General features: G+C 40.3%; 1 protein-coding gene and 1 long non-coding RNA gene across 5 annotated transcripts in view; one reads left to right on the top strand and one right to left on the bottom strand.

The window, feature by feature from the left end:
* SLC11A2 (solute carrier family 11 member 2) overlaps positions 1–18,198 on the top strand; it is a 358,374-nt gene extending 340,176 nt beyond the window's left edge. For 2 of the 4 annotated variants that reach the window (XM_078688844.1, XM_078688846.1), the window contains one exon: positions 16,270–16,490. In XM_078688844.1, coding sequence (XP_078544970.1) covers positions 16,270–16,347 — 78 coding nt within the window. In that variant the 3' untranslated portion in view covers positions 16,348–16,490. Of the gene's footprint in view, positions 1–16,269 lie in introns of all 4 variants that reach the window. The other 2 variants (XM_078688843.1, XM_078688845.1) reach the window with 2 other exon arrangements.
* On the bottom strand, positions 2,534–26,229 carry LOC144829637 (uncharacterized). The gene is made up of 2 exons (XR_013610753.1): positions 26,107–26,229; positions 2,534–6,419 (listed from the first exon to the last, which is right to left on the bottom strand). It is a non-coding gene; the product is annotated as an uncharacterized LOC144829637 (long non-coding RNA).
* Positions 26,230–26,354: the final 125 nt, after the last annotated feature.

Genomic DNA, 26,354 nt, shown 5'->3' with positions numbered 1-26,354 from the left:
TTGCAAGTCCAGAGAAGATGTAGCAGGAGATAGCGTGTCTGACGTTTACATGTGTTGTTAGTCACAAACAGATGTTGCTGTAGTGTGTTTGCTGTACCTCCTGAAAACGTGTGGAAAGCAGGATGTTTAACAAGTGAATTCTTTTTTTGCTGCTGTATTGTTTGAAAATGAAAACCTTCTATATATGGCTTTGCAACAGTATCATTATTTAGCCTTGTGACTTATTATCTTTTGATTGTTTGTTAATTAATATAGTTTTGCACACCGACATTCCTTTGTATGCAATTGATAGGTTGGTTCTATTGATATATTAATGATGGGTAATCTTAAACCTCAGCTTTAACTGAAAGAGCTGCTCTACAAATGTGAAAATTACAAATGTGAAAATTACATATGTGCTAACCGCCTTCCTGTTTAGAAATGGTGGGTAGCTGCTACATTAATCAAATCAAGTGACAACATCTTCAGTATAAAGTGTTACTTTTTAATGTCTTTTCTTAGCTAAGTAAAGAAATATGTTGCTTATTATTGGTATTATTTCTTTTCTAAGTAACCAACATATATTATTTACTCTAGGCACTTTAATATATAGATGACTGTTTTAGACTTTACTGTAGACCAAAGGCAATAACATGAACTAGTGTTGATTTTTAGACATTCTGTTGATCTTGAAATGTTGGTTCTGTGGATACTTTGTATAAGATCAGATTGAGAGATGTATATGTTTGTAAAAGTGCAAGCAAAACGTTACTTCCGAGCTATTTTGGCATGTCTGACCCGCTGGACACAGGATGCTAATATAATGTGCATGGGAAAGGACCCACAAAACATCCTTGCCTATTGCTGAAGTTTAATTCCCAATGAACCATTTGGCCATCCCTACATGGGTCTGTTTGTAAGAATTATTTGCAGTCCGAAAGAATGCATTTGTGCTTAAAAGTTCAGTGATGTATTTTTTTTATATCTTAAATGCTAGACAGCGGCTAAGGGAACTCATTTTAGGGTAAAAATACGAATTCACATAACATTTGTTCTGCAAATGGATTTTTGTTCAACTGGTAATTGATTTTATATTTTTGTACTTTTTTTGGGTAGAGATGTTGAACGTCCATCTGCTAACTTTTGATTACACTGATAGAAAATTAGGATGTCGAAGAAGGAGAGTCACTTTAAGTAGCAGTAGTTTTGAGGTTCTGAACATGTGATCATGTGCCTGCATGCTGATTTTGAATTCACTATGGTCAAAAATAGGCACACACATCTGAACACTATCAATAACAGATACCATCTGTACTGATGGATTTCCATTACAATCATTGTTGTTGAGGTGCACTCTGTTTTAGTGGTAGGCACTACAACCTTTTCGGAGTGTCCCGAATGCAGTGCCATTCTTAAGACATGTCTGTAGTTCCGACTGCTATAAGTAGAAACTGGGAACACTGCTTCACCCTTTTGACATAAACACCCACACATACCTACCTTTTCCCCATAATTCGAATTCAGCCCATATGGTCAGAATGACCTAAGTTGTATGGTCAAGGATTTTTGTTCATCAGGGATATAGTGGCTTTACCTTTGCCTTGATTAATGTGAATATTCAGACTTTAGTTTTGTTTGATTTGCTGTAGTGCTTTAATGTGCTGGTCCCCGTACGTATTTAGAATTATCTTAGCCTTGAAGGCACTTTGTCATTTGAAGTACAAATGCAGTAGACAGCTAGTGCTGCTAACAGTATATTAGAACAGTCCAGCCAGTCCTGAAGTTAAAAACACAGTGATTCCTACTTAGTGTTGGACTTATTCTAATTGGGCCTTAATAAAAAAATGGTACTTCACAATGCTAATTGTTTCATCGAAAAAGAAACCTCACAAATATAGATGTATCTGTAACCATTTCTACTCAATCTCATAAAGTCAATGTTTATATCCTTTTATGAACTGTTCAACCACATGGATTACATCCAGCTGTCTGTTGTAAGATATGTAAAGTAAAAAATAAATCTGATTTGATTGTGCACAATGAGAAAGTATGATTGACAGTTTGATGCACATTTTATAAATTGTGCCGGAGTCAGAACTATGAAAATATCTGTGCTTTTATTGCCCGTAAAAAAACTGTCAATAAAAAGCTGTGGATATTTCTTTCAAGAAGGTCTCTTGTGGTTTATTTAGTGTTACATTTAGTGTTTTTGTGTTGAAAATATCCTAAAGGTCCTAGGTGTTTTGACTCCCCATTGGTAGTTTTAACGTTTTTTGAATACCGGTTGTGTGACTCACATCTGTATTTCTCATTGCCGGTACCTCCTCATTGTTCCCATTTTAAGACTTAAATTCACAATACATACAAACTCAACTTTTTTACATGTTCTTGTCTTCATTAAGTGAGTATTAGAGACCAACCTACAGAATACTAAGCATTTATTGTAAAACAAAAGTACAAATTCTGCATCAACTTGATTATATAAATGATGCATCTGATACTTTTGCTATTAATATTACTTTTATAGATGCACCCTTATGCAAAGAGAAGAGAGTAGTTTCCATCCTTTTTAATATTTAATCAAATAAAATGTTATGGTGCCCAAGGAAAGACCAAGCTATTTATGAAAGGAATGTTATATATTACATCACTCATGTGTCCTCATCTGGAAATGTGCAGGGAAACTATTTACCAGACAGCCCATACACTGATCTATATACAAGTAACGGAAATGTCATGTTTTTAAAAGCAAGTCCTATTGACAGTCCCTTCCCATCACCACCCCCCAATTTACATTTGGGATAGAGGGAAAATCGAGGTACACAAATATTGTTGGAAAGAATAAATGCAGTGCGAGAGACTATAGTTTGTCAGCATAAGAAGGCTGCCTAAAGTGAGGAGGAGGTTCTGGAGAAAGAGACATTGAATTGCATTGAATTATCATCGAAGCACAGGGTATGAGGACAAAAAAAGTATGAAAAAAAGACATGAGTGAAAACAGTCTCGAAAAAGAAAAGGTAACGCTTTTGAGTCCATGTATTAAAAATAAACAACGCAGTTTGGGTGCGACTGGAAGTCCTGGTCTGCAGCCTATATGTGTTCACATAGTTTACTTCCTGGTACAAATGGTAATGTGAGTCACTTTTTCTTGCTGTGCATAAATTAAAAGAAATACTTTTCTCAAAGTTTCTTTTTGAAATGGAAATGTGCCGCTTATGCAAATGTTCTTATTAAATAAATTGCGGTGGGGATTCCTGTGCTCCTTTTCCACCTTCCTTTTTATGAAGCATTAGTAGAGGAAGGTGTCCATAATTCTCATCTCCATCTTGTTTTGTTCTAAGCAGTTGCCTTGCTTACAGATAATTCATAAACAAAGCACCACAACTGATCCCACTTCTCTGTGTCAATTTTTCTTCTCCAGAATGTAATTGGAGAAATTGAAAAATGGCTACGTCCGGTTCATTATTTCTCTCCTTTTCAGTTGTTAGGAGAGTGTGACGCCTCCAAACATTATTTCCATCCTCTTTTTTTCCCATTAGAAATATGTTATATTTAAAGCATTTATTTTTAGGCATTGTGGGTTCATGCAGTGCTATTTTAAAATGATCCTAGGCTGGGATTCAATATCGGGACAGTCTTGGTCGACTGACCTGGAAAAAGCTAGGAAAACAGAGAAGTTGTGAAATAAGGTAAAGAAGTTGAACTAATGGGGAAACATCATATATGATACTATGGATTATTGTACTTCTTTTGAGATAAATCGTTACCGAGAAGGGTTTTCTAAAGTGCTTGGAACAAATGAATAACAAAGTCACAATGTAACACACTACTTGTGCAAATTGGAAATCTACCCTTCTACCAAAGACAACATTGTTTAATCTAGTGATCGCAGCTTGTCCCTATAATTTTGTTGTGCTTCAACCTCAGCTTTATTGCTAGACTGTTGGCACAGTATGACCCTTGAGCCCTTATTTCAAAGGGGGGACCTCTCCGATTTTTTAAAACATCTGCCCATTTAATTGCTGACTGTAATATCATAGTTAATGAAATGTAACCTATAATATAGCCAGAACTTACAAATTGGTGCCACAACGACTATGCAGCACTCCACCTCCATTTTGCTCTTTGGGGATTGTCCTGTTGTCTGTGGAGCAGATGTGTCCGCTTTTGGTGATCTCCAAACGGCAAAGTTTATCAAAACCAATGGAAGAAATAGGTTGGAAGATACTTTCAGACCACACTAACCTTGTAGTATGGATTCAGTTGGAGTGATGCTTTTACACTTCCCTGAACCCACCGCCAACGATACACAAAATAATATACTGGTTAGTAGTAGACCTGGGTATATGAGAATCGGATAAGAGCAGAAACAGAGGCACTGGATATAGCCATTCCGCTTGGTCACCAAGCTGAGCAATATGTTTAGCCAGTGAAATGTTGATATGGAAAAGACAAGAGGGGGTCTATAATGATTCTATTGATCTTGTTACAACACTTGATTTATAATATGATGTGTGATACCTTTCAACAATCTCCATATTTCCGATTCTCTAAAGGATGTTTAAATCTTTTGTCTTCCTACAACTGGAACAAAAATATCATCTTTAAATTTAATGCAGAAAATGTGGAGGTCTATTAAGCATGTTTTTATTATGGACAGTTACCTTCGGTATTATATGATTACTCACTCTGATTCAGTTATATTTAAAGCAATACATTCATAAACTGCAATATAACAGTACACTACTGTTATAGAATCCACCTGACAGCCAGCATTCCCTTTCCTAGCCACTCTCTATACCTCAATACAAAGCAAATGTCAAAGAAATATTAGCTGTTCCATGACAAATTGAGAATGCTTTTTGCTCCTCGCTTAGGGCCCAATTAGGAGTTTAGGAACCCATGGTGGTGGTGCAGTCCGACCCCCGTATTACGACTTTGTTGGTCGGACTGCTACAGGACCGCTGCAACCGCCAGGGATCCGTGATCACGCAGCAGTGTTGCAGTGGTCAGAGGCTGCTACATGCTGGTGGTGCTGCTGCAGCACCGACCAGCATATTATGAGTTTCCTCAATGCGACCCTTTTCATGGCGGTGAGCCCGCAATAAAAAGGGTGGCAGTGAAGAAACTAAGGGGGCCCTCCAGGGCCCCCTGTTGCCTCTGGGCTTGGAGGTGCATGCAGCCCCTATTCCTGCACGGCATGGTCTGCACAGGCCATGCCATGTACTGCACAGTTAATGCTATTCAGGAACGTGCTTTGGCGCTCCTACGGTGCTGCCTTTCTAAGGCTCGCATATGAGCCTTAAAAAGGCACCGCTGTGGGACCTCCAAAGGAAGACCTCTCGCACTGGATTTCAATTCAAAATCCGATGGGTGGTCTGACTAAGAGTTTGAGTTATGTTAAATATTCTTTTACTTTATTCACAGCATGTGTTGGATTATGGCCTTGATGTTGAACTCATTGAACACACTAATGTGACATGGATTATGATCTATTTAGTACTGGAGAACAATGTATTTAAATTCAAAGGACAATGCTATAGCCAACTTTGTGGGTCCTCTATGTGCTCCAGATTTGCCCCCTCGTACGGAAACCTATTTATGGGTTGTTTCGAGTAGAGGCATATAAGGGAGTCCTAGAGGTTGTAAATGTAAATGTACAGGAATTTATATAGCGCAAATCACCGAGCGGTTTCTAAGCGCTTGCTTAGGGAACCCGTCCTGGTACTCCCCTGTGAGATAACCCCGGCAGGGTATCCGCAAGGTGAAAGCCAGGCATCCCGCTGCGAGGGGCCGTTGTGGAGATTAAGCAAGCTATTGCCCAGAGTCGCAGAGTGTGAACCCGTGAATCGAGTAGGCACCGGAGCGAGAATTTTCGAGTCCATGGACATTTTAGAACTCAAGACCCCGCCGAGCCGGGAATTGAACCCTGGTCCCGGACTGACCTCTGCTTCCAGGTCTGCCTCCTCTAACCAGTGAGCCACACTTCTCCAGGTTCCAAATGGATAGAATATATTCAGTACTGTGGTATATTAATTGACAATGTTTTGATTATCTGGAAAAGATCCGAGTATGAACTTCATGAATGTGTTGCATATTTGAATACAAATACTTATAACTTGCAGTTTGCTTTGGAATACAGCTATGAGAAAATTACTTTTTGGATGTTAAATTGTAAATTAGTGACATGACATTACACAGCAGGATGTTTTTATAATGAAACATTGTGTAATTCACTATTACATGCAATTCACTCTTAGGAGTCAATTAACTGCAAATCCTGTTTGGAGAAATGGCTCAAGCCAGGAAATTGTACCAGGGGTATTGAATTTCTTAATAATCTCATGGACATTGAACAAAGATATCTTATGAGAGGATATGACAGGCAAATAAATAGATCTGCTTTCCGGAGGTCAAAGAATCTTGATAGAAGTGTTACACTGCAAGAAAAACACATAACAAGCATGATCATAAGGAACAAATCAGACTCATTACATTCTTTAGCTTTGATGCTAGTAAACATGGTAACATTCTTAACAACCACTGCACTTGTTGACAAGGATAGAGTAGTCTGAGACTTTGTTACGCTGGTCCCCAAGTATTACATTCAGGGAAGGACATACAACTGGGAATATCAGAAATCTAAGCTATCTAGTACGGACTGCATTACCTTGGTGTCCTACCGTAACCAGTTTTTTTTCAAAAGTGGACATTGTAGCATGTGCATATTAGTGGCCGATAAGGTAAAAACCCTCTGTTATAACAGCAGTCGAGTCTGAGATTAATAGTAACATCAATTGTGGTACAAATGTTGAGGTATAGATTCTGATCTATAAATGCCAGATGATCTATCTTGGCAGAACTTTTAGACCCCTGCAAGAAAGAATTTCGGAGCACTTTAGCACAAACAGGATGATTTGAAATATCCCACTGCAACACATATCAGAATTTACTGCACTATTCACACCTTGGGCTTCCAATTTCATAGAATGGAGGCAGTACCGGTGCATCCTAGAGGAGGAAATAAGTTAAAACTGAGACTTTGGCTCAGTAAACAGGAAGCAGTAGAAAAAGGATTAAATATTGATAATGAATTGCACTTCTTTTTGGGTGGTTCTTGAGATGTATTGTAAGTGACACAACAGGTATCCCAAAACCTTTTCAATACTCTCCTTTATAATTTACCTTATTTTCACCCTTATTACATGTTTTTCTTATGTTATTTCTTGACTCTTAGCATTTCAAGTTGTTCAGGGAAGGACCCTTCTCACTTAGTTGGTGTGGCCTCTGCCTTAAGGGGGTAGAAGGGATTAGCCCATCATCTTTGCCTGCTAAAGCCTATTATACAAAAAGGCCGAGGTCTCTGCAGGGTTTCTTCCTCAACTTTAGGTCCCTTATCAAGAACAATATTGCCTTTAAAGATTTTGCTCTCCAACATGCCCCTGACTGGGTTTTCCTCACGGAAACATGGACTAATGAATGTTCTGGTCCTGAGCTGGTAGAGGCCATTCCAGTGGGTTATTGCCTCACTAGACTGGACAGGGAGGGCCGGCATGGGGGAGGTTTAGGTATCCTGGTTAGGGATACTTTCACCTGTCGGTCAGAACCGCTGACCGCAGCTCTTGACCCCTATCAGGCATTATATTTTTCTATAAATTTTATTCCCACCGAAAGTTTTTCTGGGATTCTGTGCTGCAGGCAACCTGGCCCGTGGGCCTCGTTTAATTATGATCTTAGCATCCGTTTAGAGCCTTACCTCGAGCGTATGAATTTCACGCTCCTTGGGGATTTTAACTTTCATTTAGAAAATAATATGAACCATAACACCCAAACTTTGCTAGAACGTATGAATGGCTGTGGCCTTTCCCAATTCGTGAATACCCCTACTCACACTTCAGGCCACACCCTCGACGGGATTTTTTCGAATGATGATCGAATCTGGTGGGCGTGCCTCTTCCGCTCTCGTGGACAGACCACTTCGCAGTTCTTTTCGAACTGAGGGCCACTACTTTAGGTAGCTCTCATAGAGCTGTGTTGAAAGTGGTTGAAAAACGAAATCTCACTCTGATTGCAAACAAAGCGGTCGCCAATGCTTTTGCTAACTTCCAGCAATCGGACCTTCATAACGTAGATACGGCTGCGGGGAATTTGTCCCAAAAAATCACTGCTATGATGGACTCTCTTGCCCCTAAAAGACTGTGTTACACGGCTGAAAAAGTGATCTACAAAAGTAGAGGGTGTCCCAAGAAGTGGGAGAAAATATGGGCAGCATGGAGAATGTATGGGGGGAGTTACTGGACACCCAGTCTGTCTCTGAAACCTACTAATGATGTGTCTGTATCTTTGTCTTGGTATGCAGATCGAAACATTCAATACTGTATTATGTATGACCTTGCCTTCTGTACGTCCACATACTATCTGATGATTTACAGTATGCCGCTGTTTTTGGAGCCTGTTATTTTAATAAAAAGATTTTTTTTTTTTTTTTTTTAAAAGACTGTTACTCGGCCAGGAAAACACCTTCCGCTCCTTGGTTCTCCGATCGTCTTCGAAACATGAGACAAGAGTGCAGAAGGAAGGAGAGATATTGGCGGAAGGATCTGGCTCTCTCTGGCAGGGAGTCTCATAAGCAATGTCTGAAGGCATATAAGGCAGCCATAATTGAGGAAAAGGAAAAATATTACTCCGCGATCACCGGGGATATCACCACTCCTAAGGAGCTCTTTAACATCTTTAACTCCCTTGCGGCTCCTACAGTCTCTGACAAAGTGGAGCCTTCACAGGAGCTTTGTGATCGCTTATCTTCCATTTTTTGCTCTAAGATCTCCTACATTTACGATCAGCTGAAGATTCTAAATGCCTGTCAGACACCTGTTCTCTCCTCCGAAACTCTCCTGAACAGCTCTTTCAGTAAAATGACTTCGGCAAGTTTTTGTGCTTTTCCGATGTTATCAACTGAAACTGTAGATCTCCTGCTGGAAGGTATCAAGTCTGGGTCACCCTTGGATCCCTGTCCTCTTAAAGTCATTAAAATGGCTACTGTGGCTTTGACCCCACATTTCACGACTGTTCTGAACTTAGCCATATCCTCGGGGCAATATCCTTTGATATGGAAGGCTGCAGTGGTTAGGCCCATCTTAAAAAAGCCTTCCTTGGATCCCCTAAACTTAAAAAACTTTCGTCCCATTTCCCTTCTGCCACTCCCTGCCAAAGTCCTTGAATCACATCTGAACTCCCACCTGAGTGCGTACCTGAGGAACCACCAGATTCTGGATGGTTCCCAACATGGGTTCAGACGGGCTCATAGTACGGAGACTGCTCTCACCATGGTGTTGGATAATATTCGAGTTCAGGTAGATGCAGGGCATACCACTCTTCTTATTTTACTCGACCTGACTGCTGCATTCTACACCCTGTCTCCCTTGAGACTGGTGGAGCGTCTCAAGGAGATAGGGGTTGGCGGCCGGGCCCTGGACCTTCTTGCCTCATTCCTTAGTCAGCGGTCTCAAACCGTTAGAATGGGCAGTTTATACTCTGAGTCCTCCCCCCTTGTCTGTGGAGTGCCCCAGGGCTCCTCCTTGAGCCCCACCCTTTTTAATATCTACCTGGCCCCGCTTGCAGGGGTGGTGAAGTCATTTGGACTGGAGGTGTTATCTTATGCGGATGACACGCAGATCATGGTCTCTACCACACAAAAGATCAAGGAATCTGCACAAAACTTTAAAAACTGTATGACCGCTGTCTCATCATGGATGGTTCAAAATTACCTCAAATTAAATGGTGAAAAGACTGAAGTCTTGATTTTTGGGGACAACTCTGACATCTGGTCGAATGAGTGGTGGCCCAATTCCCTGGGTACCTGTTCCACCCCTGTATCCCATGGGGAAAATCTTGAAGTGGTGGTTGACGACTGCCTCTCCATGTCTCATCAGGTCTCCACAACAGTGGCCACTTGTTTTGGACTTTTTCGAGTCATTAGAAACATTTCCCAGATTTTGCCATTTGAAGCTCGTAAAAAGGTAGTCGTGGCCCTAATATTGGTCAGGCTGGACTATTGTAATGCCCTTTACCTGGGAATTAACAAGGGTCAGCTGCGACGCCTTCAGCTGGTACAAAATGCCGTGGCACGGCTGGTGCTGAATCTTCCCAAGCGTCACTCGGCCTCATCCTCTCTCTGTTCGTTGCACTGGCTCCCGGTGGACTGTAGAGTCTTGTTTAAGACTCTATGCCTCACCCACAATGCATACTATGGACATGGCCCAGAGGGCATAAAGAATATCTTCCATAGGTACACTCCTTCTAGGAACCTCAGGTCAGCTAATAAAAATCTGCTTGTGGTTCCCAGATTTAAAAAGATGAGATGGGGTGGAAGAACCTTTTCACAAGCCGCGGCCAAGGCGTGGAACTCTCTTCCTGTTTCCCTTTCGGGTCAACAAGCTCCCTCAATCTTCCGTAAGACCCTAAAGACCTGGTTGTTTCCTGCGAGACGGGTTTGAGTATGTAATCCTGGTCGTGCCTTGTAGGCTTGTCTGTACACAGCGCCTTGATGCCCTTGGGCTTAGTCCGCGCCTTACAAGTTCCCCATTCATTCATTCATTCAATTCTAATAATCTTTGTATAATGTAATTTATTGTATTGGGTATGGTTATATCTCTTGTATAACATTTGATGCTTCTTTGTTCCATGGCCCATTACTAGACTATGATTTGAGCTCATGTTATCTTTATGATTTACTTCAATATGATGGCTGGAGATCCTGTATGATTTTATATACTTGAATATTGCCATACATTTTCCTCATGGTTGCATTAACTGTATGTATAGATGAGGAGTGATCCAAATGTATTCTGTACAAAACACATTGAATGGATGACCACCTTTTACTTTTTGGTGAACGTATATTTTTTGCTACTATTCTAATTGACGCATGACATGATGGTTGAATTTGCCATTGTGTTTGTTTCTTTGTTACAGCATATAGTCTTCTTTTTATTTCTTTGCTTTTCCATCACAACATACTGAAGATGGCAGACACTAGCTGTATTGCTTAGTGATTGGCAACTAGATAGAGTCCCCTCTCAACCACCTACCATGAACAAATAAACATGGTGCTGATGTAGAATGCTGGGACACACACACATGTTTGATATTAATGGATTTGGAGTACTCTACCGTTGGTGAGTCGTCTTGATACCCTTATGGTGGAGATACTTACTTAGTGTTTTTCTTGGGGTACTACAGTGGACTTTTTTTAGTTTAACATTCACATTTTGCAATTTTATGATTTTTCAATATGGTGGTTGTTTACTATCTGTTTATTCACATCAGTATATTATTAGTTTTGTTTTACTTTGTTTCTCGGGATCTATTTGGGTATTTTCAACCACGTACTACTTGTTTATAGGGAGATGATCCTGTAATTGCGTTTGGTTAGTATGTTCATATACGTTAAAGTTTTAGATTTATGGACTTTACTTGATATTCGTTTACTTAAGCTATTCACTATTCACATTGATGGTGATTGCCACTTGAAGTTTTGACTTGTGAGTGTGTGTTAATCCTCTAATAGTAGTCAAATCATGGTACGTTGTAGAATCCAACTTTTGACGCATGATGCTAGCATGATTAATTTGTAGCATTGCACTTGATATTTTTGGTAGCATCGCTTCATTATTTATATTGTTTTCTGAGTATTTCCTCAGTTATTGGTGTAATTTTTTCCAGCAAATGAGAATATTGGTAATTGTTGGATATTGAAAGTCGAAACAGGTGAGCTCTTTGTGGACACCCTTTACATCTTTTATCTTTACCACTTACCATCCACACTTGGGGGTTTCTCTTTTGAATGATTTCTTCACCCTTGATTTGTGTCCTGACATCTCCAGTGTTTCACACTAGGCGGAGCAATATACATGGGCATGGATAATCCTAAACTCTTGGTCTATGTATTCATGGATTAATATATATTTCACAGTATTCAGTTCTTATTTTCTTGATACTTTGCCTATTTCATTATACTTCGTTGATGTAACATTGGTGCTGGACCTTATTTGTGATATTATTTTGTAGTTTATTTTATTAATTTATTCTAGCCCTGAGGAAGTTGATGGTTAATCTATCCAGCAAAGAAACACATGCTGTCTAGAGTTGCGATGAATTTGTGTGTCAAGGACATAATCCAAAAAATCCTTTGAATAAAGTTCAGGAAGATAAAACGCCAAACTTTTGATCGTATATAATGCTTGGAGTTTGTCCTATTTTAGGCGTTATAGTGGCATTCCCTCACCCCTTGCCCACCCATTTACCTTTTGACTCTTGAGACACACTGGTTAACTCATAAATAATGTGTTTATGTGCACCATAAATCTACCCAGCCACCAATCTTCTATGGTATTAGTTGTGTAACTCCAAGATCACTGCCTCCACTTGCAAGGCGAGTGAAATTCTTCTGGCATCACTGGACCTCTAGTTTCCTTGACTGAACATTTGCATCTTTGTGTCTTGAACCCAGCGAAGATATGACGGCTTTGTCCAAGGAAGTCTCTGTCTAATTTGCACAAACACTCTATGCACAGACTAACAGACTGTTATTTGTCCTTCAGGAAGCAACTAAAAACATTTCTTTTTCCAAAATCTGACTAAACACAATTCCCACTCTGTTATCTGTTAACTATTCACTACTGTCAGGATAGCGCCGTGATATCCCATTGGGGATGATTGTTTGCGCTCTATAAATACCATAAATACAAATACCTTGGCAGCCTTTTCTGCCTCTGAATACTTTCGCTGTTGAGCAGTTCACAGTATTGTTCCTCTGCGCAGACAAGCTAGAAGAGGTAAGTACCGGCAACAGATAGTGACAAATTCCTAATGGCTCTGTCGAGTTACACTGACAATTGTGCCAAAACGGAGATTGATTTGAGTAGCTGGCTATCTCTGCTCACCCCTATCTGTAACGATTTTCTTTATGGCATTTGTAGTCAATTAAATTGGATAACCATTTGAGGAGTTTTCAGTTGCTTCCATGTTGAAGGCATTGCAGAGTAAAGTGTTAGTTTCTTTATTATGGTTTAGGGATAATGCCTCCGGATGGTCAGAACGACATGAGCCTTTTTGTAAGAAAATGTTTGGAACACCTTCTTCACCTTCCACCTAAATCTATTGTGCAGGCATGTGAAGTCAAACTGAGGCTGCCAGCTTGCTCAGTTTTTTGTAAAAGGCTTTACTTCCTCTTGTTTCCTTTTTGATTATATTTAGCAAAGGTGGTTACATTATCTGGTAGCATCCTCAGCAGTCTCGTGGAGAGGTGTTAGCTTGAAGCCTCTTTTGGTGATTTTGATAATGTTCACTGTAATTCCTCTCTAAAGTCAATTCTACTAACAGCCTCTGCAAGCCAACAGAGTATTTCATCTGAAGGGTTTTACGGAGTCAATAACGTGGTTATCAGTCTAACTAGAAATGTCCCAGGTATGGCATAGATGTTTTTCTGTATGGATGGTCTTTCTGATAAAAGGTTGCATTTCATAATCCTTTGCTTTAGGCTTGGGATAAGTCTGTTGCAGAAAGAAAGCTGAATTTCAGCATTTTGTCCTGTCTAATAATATGAAATCTAGATTTAGCCCATGTAGGTATTTTTCTTCTCACAACGTTAGTGGTACCTTTGTCTATTGTTTATCATATACTGTCACTTTACAACAGCTGCTGCAATTGGTCATAAAGCACATCCTGTGTTCATTCAGAGTAGTGCAATGTGTACAACCGAAATTCTTTTCACTGACCAAGCATTTCACTCTCAAGAAGGAGAGGAGTACATTGCCATGAAAATCTACTTTTTCTGTGAACAAAGGGAAAAGATATTCTCTTTTCAAAGCCTGTAGGGTCTCAATAAAGGTATCAAGTATCCTTATGGAAATGTAAACTGTCAAATTCTGATTTCTTTTTTTCTGACCCTTACATTTTGTTTTGCAAGCTTTCGCTGCCAGAGTGTGTAAGTAACTTGTTTTTCTTCAAAGTAGGAATTTTGCATGGTTGAAAAAGGAGCTCCAATCACAGTTCTCTCATGTAAATGTGATTAGCTTTTTTCTGTAAATTGTATTTGCAGACAATCAAAGTCATTCAGTATAGAACTTGATTAAATTACCTATGATCATAAAACCATAATCCCCCACTATTCTCTATGATTTGTTTGCACCATTCAAATAACGAACACTTTTCTCTAAGTTATTAATGCCTCCTTCAACAAATTCAGATCTTTTACCCATGGCATGTTGAATTTTGGAAAATGTAGGTTTATTTAAGTATGAGCTGCTGGATGAAAACAAAAGGGTGGCAGAATGTGCCAGTTGTGACACAAACCCTCGGGTATCTAAGCAGCAATGGCTACTTTATAGTGGCTAAAACTTCCAATCACACTACAATACTCTTCCCACAGCCAGAATTACATCCCTTAAGCCTTTGCAACATTTTATACTGTTGCTAGGGCAAAGATAGAATGTCCATCTTTTGTGGCATCCAACCAATTAGTCTCATCCAACCAATTTAGTCTTTCAATGAATCACATTTTTTCACAGGATAAACGACATAAGGTAAAACATCCTCGCCCCCGTCTTTACAAACATTTGCATTAATCAGAATTGCATGAACCTTTCTTCTATTCCAAGTACAACTTGTGTATTTTATTACCCCTCTCTGTGATTACAATGTAGTCCAAAAGAAATGAGTGATAAGTAATCCAAACACTATAATAGAGATATAAGTGGACACTGAACAAACACCCAGGCAGTTGCCTATATTTAGTCCAGCTCCAAGCCCTACGACAGTTCCACTGCAGATTTTGCAGGTTCCAATAGGCAAAACCACAATCTTCAGCATCCGCCACATCTTTTCGATGTCTTATGAAGACCAAGCCCATTCAGTTGCCTAAACAAAGCCATTTACTGTTTGCAGTCCATGATATTCAAGGCCTCCTAGATTATTCCTATCCAGTACATAAAAAATCCATGAAAGAGAAGGTTTTAAACTAATTATCAGACCTTCAGTGACCACAAATGTAAAGCTGCGTAGTCTTCGAATCTCAAGCTGTCACCCTCTGCTTTCCTGGTTTAGTTGCTTAGTTTAGTGACCCTTCGTTCTTCAAGCCTTGGAAACGTTGACTTTTTAAAATTGTTGTTAACAAACTGAATTTCTTATCATCTTTCATTAATCAGGTGCATGTTGTACTACGCTTAATTAATCTCCTTTATGATGATGTAACACGCTTGCTCTCCTTTAAATAATTATAAATTATCTTCTGTTGTTGATTAAATTTAGCGCTTCCTGAATGCCATTTGCACCAAATGAAAACACATAAAACACATTTAGAATTCCCTTTGGGAGGATTTGGGTTAGATTTGAATGAAGACTGCAAGTTGATAGAATAAAATACGAATTCAAGAATTGACCTCAGACCATTATTATGTGAAAGCAACTAATATCTGTATGACCATGTAGAAAATATCAATGCACCAGCTATAGTATGGGTAAACTTTGTGGTTCTTATATTAGAAGGCAGCTACTACTCAGACACCCTAAAGAAAAATCTTCCCTTGTACATACCACAGTGACATATAGCAGGTCCAACTGAGTTCGCATTTGAGACATTTACGAGATTAGCGGAAAGGAAATGTGTCAAGCTTGTGGTCTTGCTGTTTTTACAAAATAACAGACCTGGTGTTTGAGGTTTTTGTGAGGATAAAAATTGCTAATAAGAATTCAAATTTGGGGTGGGCAAATATTTAAACTTTGCCCAACTTTCACTTCCAAGGAATATTTTCTGCAAACATTAGTTTGTGAGAGCATAGTCTTGAAAACAAAGTCATGACATTTTCCTGCAAAGTTTTTAAGTCTCGTACCGCCCCAACCAAGCTACTTTTAACAGAAGAAACCTGCAAACTTGATCAGGTTGAAGAAGATTGTAAAGTTTATAAAAATCATACTTAGAAAGTTTGTAATGGAAAATCTGTGCAACTTCGCACATCCTTACTAGAAGGAAGGATCCTTTAGATCCTTGAAGTTCTAATGCCTTTTTCTGGATACAATACATATTTAAAAAAAAGTTAGTAATCAGCATTTTGTCTTCATACTTCACTAAGCTAGTAATGTAGGTTTGATAATACTGATGCTTAAATCGCCTGAGTGCCTAGTACTCTGTACCTGCTTAATATTCTCCCCCTTGATTAATGTTTTTCTACTGATGTCACTTTTTGCCTGACTCATTTTATTTTTCTTTCTTTCTTTTTCTTTCTCTGTCAGTATAATCTAGGCATAAGCACTCGTCCAGAAACCCTTCTTCTCAACGATTTTGATGCAGATGATACAATTATGAAATAATGATTCAAAGGAAATGCGGAGCAAGAACCCTGTATTGTTTATCCGGAGGGTATGGACCATGGCTTACACCTGTTGTTTGATTTGCCCACTGGAGGATTTGAAAGGCAAACATGGCTAAAAAAAATAAAAAGAGAAAATGACTCTTCCACATTCCAAAGCAGATATTGGTTTTCAAAGGGACCTATTAAAAATGTATACTTTAAATACATTGCTGCCTTAAGGCTAAAACTGAGTGATTATGGGAAGACTGAACCACGGAACTGGGGAGATTGCATTCTGCATAAACCTGTTTTTTTCTGCTATTACATGCTAGTGCATTGATCTTGCTTGGACAGGAACTGCAGCTAATACAGCAATGCTGTATTTTACAGGCTGGATGCAGTTTTGGAATTTAGGATTCTGTGAAGTTGCAAATGAATTGAGGGGTGGGTCAGTTTATTAATTATTACTGTTAGTTGAAGGTGAAAGAAAGCTGGCAATTTCAAGGCTCTGATTGTACCCAGGGATTCTGAAGACCCATACCTATTTGTCTGTCATATCTATAACTTGTGATTCTGTGAGTGAATGAAAGACATTCGGAGATTAGACACAACAACCTTCTGATTATGGTTTTGAAGTCTTGATTAATTTATTTTATACAGTTGCTTATTTTCTATCCCCAGATATGGCACTATCACTTTTAGCTTAGGGGCTACTAAGTGGCCTGAAACTCAAAGCAATAACCAAAGTGAAAGCAACTTTAAAAAGAAGAGAGTTCCTCTGAGCTTTGTTGCCCTGGAGACATTTTTATTAATTTGTTTGTATGTGGAACACTCACCACCTATTGTTTCCAAAAAGCCATACTCCTTTCGCTTTGGAATTTCAAACTGATTCTTTGCAAATATTGGGAGGTGGACTGCTTTGTGTATCAGATGGAAACATTACATTGAATCAAGTTCCTTTTTAATGTTTTTATGTGAGTTAGTGAGCATATCACTTGGACAATTGTTTGAGAAATCTCTAGTCACTCTACTGTTTCTTCCTGATCTAGCAACTTCTTGTTCTTCAGAACTATTCTTTGTAAGCCAATGACCTTCCAAATAGAAACCGGCTAATGTACAGTGAAAGGACAGATTTATTCCGCTACCCTGATCTAACCCCTGCCCCTCCCCCTTACTGCATTTCTTTACTGATTTTTGTAGCTGTAGCTCCACTACACAACTTGTACAACATATTTCCTTGAGATAATTGTTTTGGAGTGTGAGAAGTAGCCAGTTTTCTGTGTGGCCACTGATGTGTTCATTTACTGGTTTCTAGAATGAGAACTGATCAGGTAAATAACCAACTTCATATTACACACAGGAAAATTGTTTTCTCTTTCTCAGCAATTCTTGTTGGCAATTATCGTTTCCTTTTGATCCACTGATTAATGGGAGTTATTTTTCCCTATGTACTCTAGACCCTGGTTCTCAAGCTTTTCAATGACCTCCCCCATTTGACAGCAAATTGACCTTTATGGCTCCATTTTCATTTTTTTTTTATAACTAAGTTGATCACCCAGACCCTTAGATGGCAATACAGCCCTGTAAGTTTCAAAGGGTCTGAAGTTGATAGTGTACTTCTTTAGTTTGTAGAAACTGTCACATAGCTAATGACCCAAATATAGAGTTTGCTGAGTGAACTTCAGAGGAATGGCATTTTTCATTAAATTGGGGAAGTGGTAATCCCTAAGGCTCTAATGTGGCTAAGAGAGAGAATAATTACTTTTTGTTTGTTTAAGATCAGAACACGATGCAAGCCAAATTATCCCTCAGTTTCCGTTTACATTAAGGCATATTTCTAAACAAATTAAAGATGCCTACATCCTAAAAAGTTATCTGTGGGTTTGTAAGCTCTCTGCTTATTTTATGCTCTTTCTTGTAAAGCTTATATTGCTTACGTGTCTGGATCTGATATTTTTACAACTATTAACCTCTAAAGTGTTCAGTCTGTCCTGCATCGTAAAAGGTTACCTTTGGAGGGAAGCTCTTGCATAGCTGGTGTACAATGTAGCTGCTGTTACTCTTGAGCTGGTGATGAACTAATTGCAGTATAACGCGTTGGTCAAGGATAATATCAGTAGCAGTATTAAAATGAGACCTGAAGGTAACTATCGCTTCTAAGGGGAAATTTGGAAACGTGTTGTCCATTTGTTCTCAAGCTAGTTGCCATAGATTCCACTCACTCAAGTGTTCATTGCAAGCGTAAAGGTGCTGATATTTTTAAACTATTGTTCTAGAAGGATTCAAAATATAAGAGGAGGCTATTGTTGAACGTCAGGCCGTACTCCAAACTTCACTAACGAGGCCAAACCAAGTTGTACATCATTAAGCATGCTCTAATCCAAGATGTTCTTGTGTATCGAAAAATGTCACTTACCTATTGTGCACTGTGAACTTTCCATGAGCATTAGGGTTTTACAACCACCAACTTATGTTTGAACTATTTGTAAATTGTTTCCTATCTTTTGTACTCCTACACATTTCCCCCTAACGTCCTACCTCTCCACCCCAGTTTTTAGTGCTACAATGTTTGCCCAGAATTTCTATTACTCCTAATTTTACTACCCTCCTCAGAATTCTCCTGTAATTCCTAGCTCTTTCCAAACTTCTCTTAGTGGTTCCCTTACTAGTGATTAACCCTGATGTATAACTGCTACTCAATCTACTTTAGCATTCCGAAGTACTTCTTGTACAGTGCTCTGGGACCCGAAGGGACCTGCTCTGCACTTTAGAAAACGTCAAATATAAGACTTTTATGATGTCATACAGTGGTCATTTAAGTACCCCTCCTTGTTCCACTTTTCTGATTTTTTGATGAACCATTGGAAATCTTGTTTTTCTCATGCTTTAGGATTATAGGAAGTTTAATTTATTCGGGGGTCTGATCCACTGTGTTTATCCATGGTCCAATTCAGCCTGAGTTCAATCCAATCTACATTTTGCCCAAGGGCTAATTTATTATGTGTTGTCCCTGTATTCAGTCCTATTAGGGTTTTCCTGGGTCGCGTTCTGCCTGAGTCTTAGCCAGGAATCAGTCTGGCTTTTTTTATCCAGGGGCTAGTTCAGCATGAAATCACATACAGAGAACTCATCCCTGGGATTTTTCCAAGGTCTAATTAAGCCTGATTTATGTTCGGTCTAGTTAACCTGGGTTTCATCCAGGAGTCAGTCCATCCTCGCTATTCTTCAAAAGATATATCTAGTTTTGCTTCTTTCCTTCTTACCCTCTTGTAAACTATGCTCTCAATCTCAGATAAGAGGTCATGGGATTTTTTGGTGACAGCCCCTTTGCTCCCAGAATGATGGCTTTGTTATGGATTCTCTAATCTAGTTTCTGGATACCCTCTCTAATTGCCCCTGTGTTAGTGCACAGTATTAACCTTTATGTTGGAAATCTAGATCAGGGTGGGGAGGCCAATGCACATCATTGGGGGGAAGCAAGCTTGTCCTGCAGTAGGATTCAGAATACAGCCACAGAGATGAGACCAGTGTTCTGAGTTCAGTCAGTTAGGTGCTAAGGGAGTGCCTGTACAGTCAGTGACATTACAGGCTGGCATGTATCTGCCACTTAGTATTCTGTTGTGTCCAGAAGATGCCCAGTGAACTAGTAATCATTTTGTTGCATGTGTGGCTCTAGATACACATGCTTTTCATGTCTAGTCTTAGGCTCGGACATTACAAGTCGTTTTCTGCAAAGAAGCTTCGAGTCACAAGATGTTGTGCAACTCCCTCCTTGGCGTTGAAATGCGTTTGGGCACTGACTCCACCATTAGATTTTTTTTTTCCTGCCATCTGCTACAGACGCGTTCTATAAGTGCTCCATGGTCGAACAGCTTCCAGGGCCGTTTTCGGCCATATCCATTTGCAACTTTCGACACCCACGACTTGTGGTTTCTTGATAGAAACAGAACATTCAGATTTGAGGCCTTCTTTGAGCTCTTCTTCCTTCGGACATAACAATTTAGAGAATATGGGCAAGTACAGGTTGATGGGTTGAACGCTCTTCCATTTTGGCCATTAGTTGAATGCCAAGTATCCTTGAAATGACATCATGGTGTCTGCAACCTTTGCCTCACTTCTGAGCATAACGAGGCCTTGTGTGTGTTCTGCACCCCAACATGTTACAGAAGGGAGAAACATTGAGCACATATTAGGATGGGTCTGGAGTCATCTGCCGAAAATTCAGAAGTTTTCAGCAGACAAGATCTCCTCAATGCCAAGGCAGAAGAGGCACAGCCCTCTGTGGTCCCAAAACACCAGCAAATACCCAGACCATGGATTATCTCTTCCTGTGCCTCTGAGGTGGAGGTAGTAGAGGGAGCACCTTCGATGTCGACGCCGATGTTGTCAAAAACAAAGTCTGCTCCCAGGCTGGCTGTGGGTACTACCCCAGCGCTGAGCGCCATTTCGAAGCGCCAAATACACAAACTCCATAGTGCAAGGCAAAGCGTTGCTCTTGAGGGAGTCAGGCATCCAACCCTAAACAGTCAAGGCAAAAACACTCTGCATCTAGTACAGCGTCACTTTTGGGCTCCGGTCGACACTGGACAAAAACCTCAGAGCTAAGAAGTTCACCAAGGAAGGAAACTGAACTGTATCATGCCTCTGAAAGCTCACAGCAAACCGCTTTCGTGGCTGATATTGCCGCGGAAAAAACATTCAAGGCCCATGGCCAGATCTTCACTACTGAGATCGGACATTTCTAAGGCACCCATCCTCGAAAGGCTGGTACAGGATCTGAATGTTAGACAGAAGAAACTTTTTCACTACCCCCTATACTGTGAGGATTTCCACAAAGCCTTGGAGGACAGTCTCAGCACATTATTGCCAGTAGCCAACAAGTAAAAAGTTAAGACTCCCATTTGAAGAAGAAATAGTTTTCTACAAACCTCCGTCCCCAACACCGAAAAAACAAAAGGTCATTGTCACGGTCACCTGTGTACTCACCTCCATCACCTCTTGCTTCACATCCATACTCTCCACTAGCCACAACTCCCCCCACAATTTCAGAGGGATCAGTCCACTCTTACTTTTATTCCAGCATCCGATATGGGGAGGAAGACCCATATGACCAACTTGCAGGAGTGAGGTGTGACCCGTTAAATAACTACCTCAACCCACAAGATTGCACAGACCATGAGCTTTGTCCAATCAAGCCATCATTCCTCGATGATATTACAGTATTTCATGCATTTTTCAGAGTGTAGCTCGTAACCACAATGTAGAGTTCCACCCCATCGAAGAGTAGGATGATTATCTCTTGGAAACCCTTCTACTTACTGAACTTACAGACCAGTTTCTTCCAGGCCCCAAAGGGATTCTTAAAATAGCTCCTGAGAACTTAATCCAGTTAGGGCAAAGGTAGCTACGCCTAGGGTGAAGGAGAAATTCAAAGTGTCTACCAGCAACCCTCTGTACATTGCCCTGACTCCCGGGTTGTTCATATGGCAAAGAAGCGGGTGTCTGTCCAGGAAACTGGGAATTTCCTTTCTGCCCCATTCCTGATAAATAGAGCAAGCATCTTGATGCTGTTGAGAAGAGGATCATAGTAGGGGCACCTAATCGGTGGAGGATCGACAACTCAGTAAGTTTGCTGCCACGTATGAGACAGGTATCACTGGGAGGAAACTGAGGCCCTCATGCAACACTTTCCTAAGGCCTATAGAAAGAGCTGTGAATAAATGGTTGGAGAGTGGAAAAGTATCTCTGACGCAAGCACCAGGTGTGCTCTGTATGCCACTTATACTGAAACCCGTAATGCCAATTCTCCACTGGAATGCCTGGCTTTGCGTCTCATGCTTCAAGCTAGAGATGAAACCGCATCTTCCTAACGTCCTGTTGAGTGGGGAATACCTCTTTGGACCCCCAATGGATTGATCGCCAAGTCCATAGGTGCCATACAGTTCTCTAGGGGATCCTTAAATAGGCCCCAGGTGAGAAGGAGCAATCGGGCAACACCATTAGCCCAGTTACAATAGTATCAAACCAGCATTTCACAACTTTCAATCAAGGAGGGTCTTCTCACAGGGAAGATTTTAGGGGAACAATGGTAAGGCAGTTAACACCTGTCGGAGGGGTGGTTTAACAGATTTTCTCCATTGCTGAACGGTAAACCCCTTAGATCAGTGGGTCTTAGTTGTTTTCCAGCAGGGCTACTGCCATGAGTTTCATACCACCCAACACAATTTTCAATCCTGACTCCACAGCCTCAGTCGAGACCATCTCACCTTCTTGCAGGATGAGGTCTCAGTCCTTCTCCAGAAGGGTGTTGTACAACCAGTGACCCTACCTCAAAGAGGAGAGGGAGTTTACTCACAATACCTCCTCATTCCAAACAAGAATGGTTTACTCTGCACCATAATAGACCTGAGGCAGTCAATAGATACATCTTGTCTGAACATTTTCATATGGCACCTCTCCAGAATGTCACTGTATTACTTTGACAGGTGGACTTCATAACCACCTTAGATCTCAGAGGCGCATTTCCACATCCCCATCCACCCTACTCATCACAAGTATCAATGGCTTGTGATAAGTTGACTGCATTAATAGTTTACAGTGGTACACTTTAAAGGGAGTCACCACAGACCCAAGGGTTTTTGGCAGTGGTGGCTGCTCATCTATACAGAGGAGGCATCCATGTATTCTCGTACCTCAACGACTGGTTGATTAAGAACAGCATTAGACAGCCATGTCTCGCACACACTCAGACAGCCCTAAACCTGATATACAGCCTGAGGTCACTGCAAATACCATGAAGTCTTATCTTCAACTTCCACGAAATATGCTCTGTCTGGCATCAATTCTCCGTGCTATCCCGGGGAGAGCATACCAAATCTGCAGAGGTTAATGGTGTCTCAGCAGCTACCTCCTCTCTTTCACATCACTCATCCCATAACTGTAATGATGATAATATAGCTCTTAGGTATGATGGCATCATGTATAGCGATTGTTCCAAATGCCAGGCTGCATATGCACCAATTCCAGCAGTGCCTCACCAGTCAACGGTCGTAAGCAGATGGTTGATGGGAGAATCTAATGTTGATGAAGTCCAGCACACTTTGCAATGGTGCAACAACAATGTGCATGCCATTTGTGGACCTTCTTCTGCAGGTGACCATTACTACACATGTGTCACTTACTAGTTGGGGTGCACATCTAAACAGTATGCCACACCAGTGCACTTCACACCCTTCACCAGGGGAGGCATATGAATTACCTGGAACTCATGGTCATTTTCCTGTCTCTCAAAGGTTTCTTCTCCATAGTACAATACAAGGTAGTACTTGTGCGCACAGACAACGTGCAGCCATATACTACAAACCGAAGCAGGGAAAACACACTTCCCCCTGTTTTCAGCATTAATTTAAAAGACTTGTCATTAAGTAGATTATCAATGGGTACATTTTCTGGCACAGCGCTTCTGGTGGTAGGCAGACTTTGCAAACCTCCTAAGCAGGACAAATCAACAGTCCAAGAGTGAAACTTCCATCCGCAAGTCCTCCAAGTGTACTTCACTAATGGTGGATCCCAATCATCAACCTATTTGCCACCCCAGAAAATTCAAAATGCCAAAGCTTCACCTCCATGTACCCACATTCCATGGGCAATTCACTATGAATTAATTAATCAGAAATATTTGCATACGCTTTTCCACTACTCCCACTCCTTCCATACGTGATCAAGAAGATGTGGCAGGTATCTGCCACCCTCATAATGGTGGCCCCAATTGTGGCTAGACAACCATGTTATTCAATGCTTCTAGAGATGTCTATCAGCCCACAACAGAAACTTTTAATCAAGCAGGACCTTCTTACTCCGCAACAGGGTCAAATCAGACACCCAGGCAACTTAACTTCGTATAATGGCGTCTGTGATCTACGAAAACAGGTACGCACATCTCCCAAAGGAATATATGGCCATCTTACGAATGTCGCACAAGCCTACCTCTAGGGCCTGTTAACTCAGCCAAATGGAAAAGATTCACCTATTTCAGAATTTCTAATCCACTGGACTCATTTAAGTTTTTTCATTCAGAATATTTTGTCTTATTTTTTCCACCTTCACATGGGGTCAAGCATATACCTTCACTTAGATGCTATAGCTACATACATACAAAAGAAGAACATGCTTCTCTGTTTTGCATTCATGTGATAAGGGTGTTCACAGAGCGACGCAAGGTAATACCACTAAGAACAGCACCTGCAATGGCTTGGAACCTTTATGTGGTACTGACATGACTGATGCGACTCTCTTTTGAACCACTTCACTAACGTACCTTTCATGGAAAGTCGCTTTCCTTGTACCTGTAACGTCCCTAGGGTGAACTGAAGGCTCTTACAATCGGAGAGCCATTTATACAAGTTCAGAGATAGAGTGGCCCTTAAGACAAGCCCCAAGTTTTACTTAACTTACCTTTTTATATCAGTCAGAAAAATGAGCTGCCCGTTTTCTTTACTCAACCAGGCACAATAGCAGAACGAGTGTTACACACCTTGCTTGTAAAGCGAGTACTCTTATATTATATTGATAGGACCACAGCCTTTCAAGGACCAATCAACTTTTTAATACTTTAAACCTTATATTGGCATTTAACAATCCTAGCATTGCAAGGTGGATTGTTAAATACATTTAAAACGCTTATGGAAAGGTGAAATGTATATTCTGTATACCTCCTAAGGCTCACTCTATACCTTAAAAGGGAGCTATCATGGCTTTTCTAGGTGACATTCCTTTAGCAGATATCTATAAAGCTCCTACTTGGTAAACCCCACACACATTCACAAAGCATTATTGTGTGTACATATAAGCTGGTTAGCAAACTATTGTTAGCCAGGCTGTATTAAGAACAATTAAACATCTGCATTATCAGCTCATTAACCTTCTTGGTGCGGAAATTGCTTTACAGCTTATGTAAAGTATGTGGATCTACAGTCCCACATGCTACTAACAGAAAATGTTACTTGCCCTGTAATCATCTGTTCTAAGCGTGTAAAATTCACATGCACCAAACCTTCTCCCCGTACACAAACTATGACACCACATCATTTCTTAAATAAATTCACATGTAAAAAAAAAAAAACGCAGGGCACTTGCCTGCTGTTCTGTACCCTCCAGTGTCACCTTCCCCTGGCTGAGCGAAAAACGATCCAAGGGTTAAGCCAATATCAATGCCTATTGTAGACTAAGGGAAGAGTCTTAACAGCACATGACTTTAAGCCTCTTCAAAGAAAAACAACTTGTAATGTCTGAGCAAAACACTAGATGGCAGGAGTATATGCAAAACATGTGAGTCTTCAGCACTACATGATACGAATACTTGCATACGGGTAAGAAAAATTTCCTTCCAAAAGGAATAGCTTTCTTTTAGCATTTTGTTCACATATATGTATAGCTGTCCATTTAAGGATTTGATGTGGTCTAATTTTATACTTGCATATAAATTAATTGTTCTTCAAACTAAAAAGAGTTATTAATGCTACTTAGGACACTGCAAAGGTTCTTTACCAGATCTTCAATTTGGACTTGTATTTTCCTTAACCGATGTTTTGGTTCAGCTGTTCGTGTGAGCCATTGTTGGATACAAGACTTTGGAAAACGTGATAAGTGGCTGGTTCTCATGCTACAGTTTCATAACGAGAGATGAATAGTTGAAAGAAGCATTATGGTGATCCTCTGAAGGAGTGTTTCAATGTAAAATAAATTCCAGACAGTTATGTTGCATGTAATGAAAACTCACCTATTCTGACCTCCCTCCTGCTTCCTCACTTGACTTTCAATCCCCTCGCACATGCATCTCCACCAGCTCCCATGATGGTCTTCCTCATCAGCATCTAGAAACACTTTGCACAGTATGTGCTACTGAAAACAAAAAATAAATATATGGTTATATTTTTGTACAGATACAAAATATTGCATAACTTGTGATCTGAGTTCACATAAAGGTCCTGCAATTTCATAGTCCACGCTTTTACTTGCATGGAGTAG

This window comes from Lissotriton helveticus, chromosome 1_1 (genome assembly GCF_964261635.1).
Source record: "Lissotriton helveticus chromosome 1_1, aLisHel1.1, whole genome shotgun sequence".
In the NCBI taxonomy this organism is placed as follows: domain Eukaryota; kingdom Metazoa; phylum Chordata; class Amphibia; order Caudata; family Salamandridae; genus Lissotriton; species Lissotriton helveticus.
Note: the sequence above shows the minus strand (reverse complement) of the source record. Positions and strands in the feature narration are given on the sequence as shown.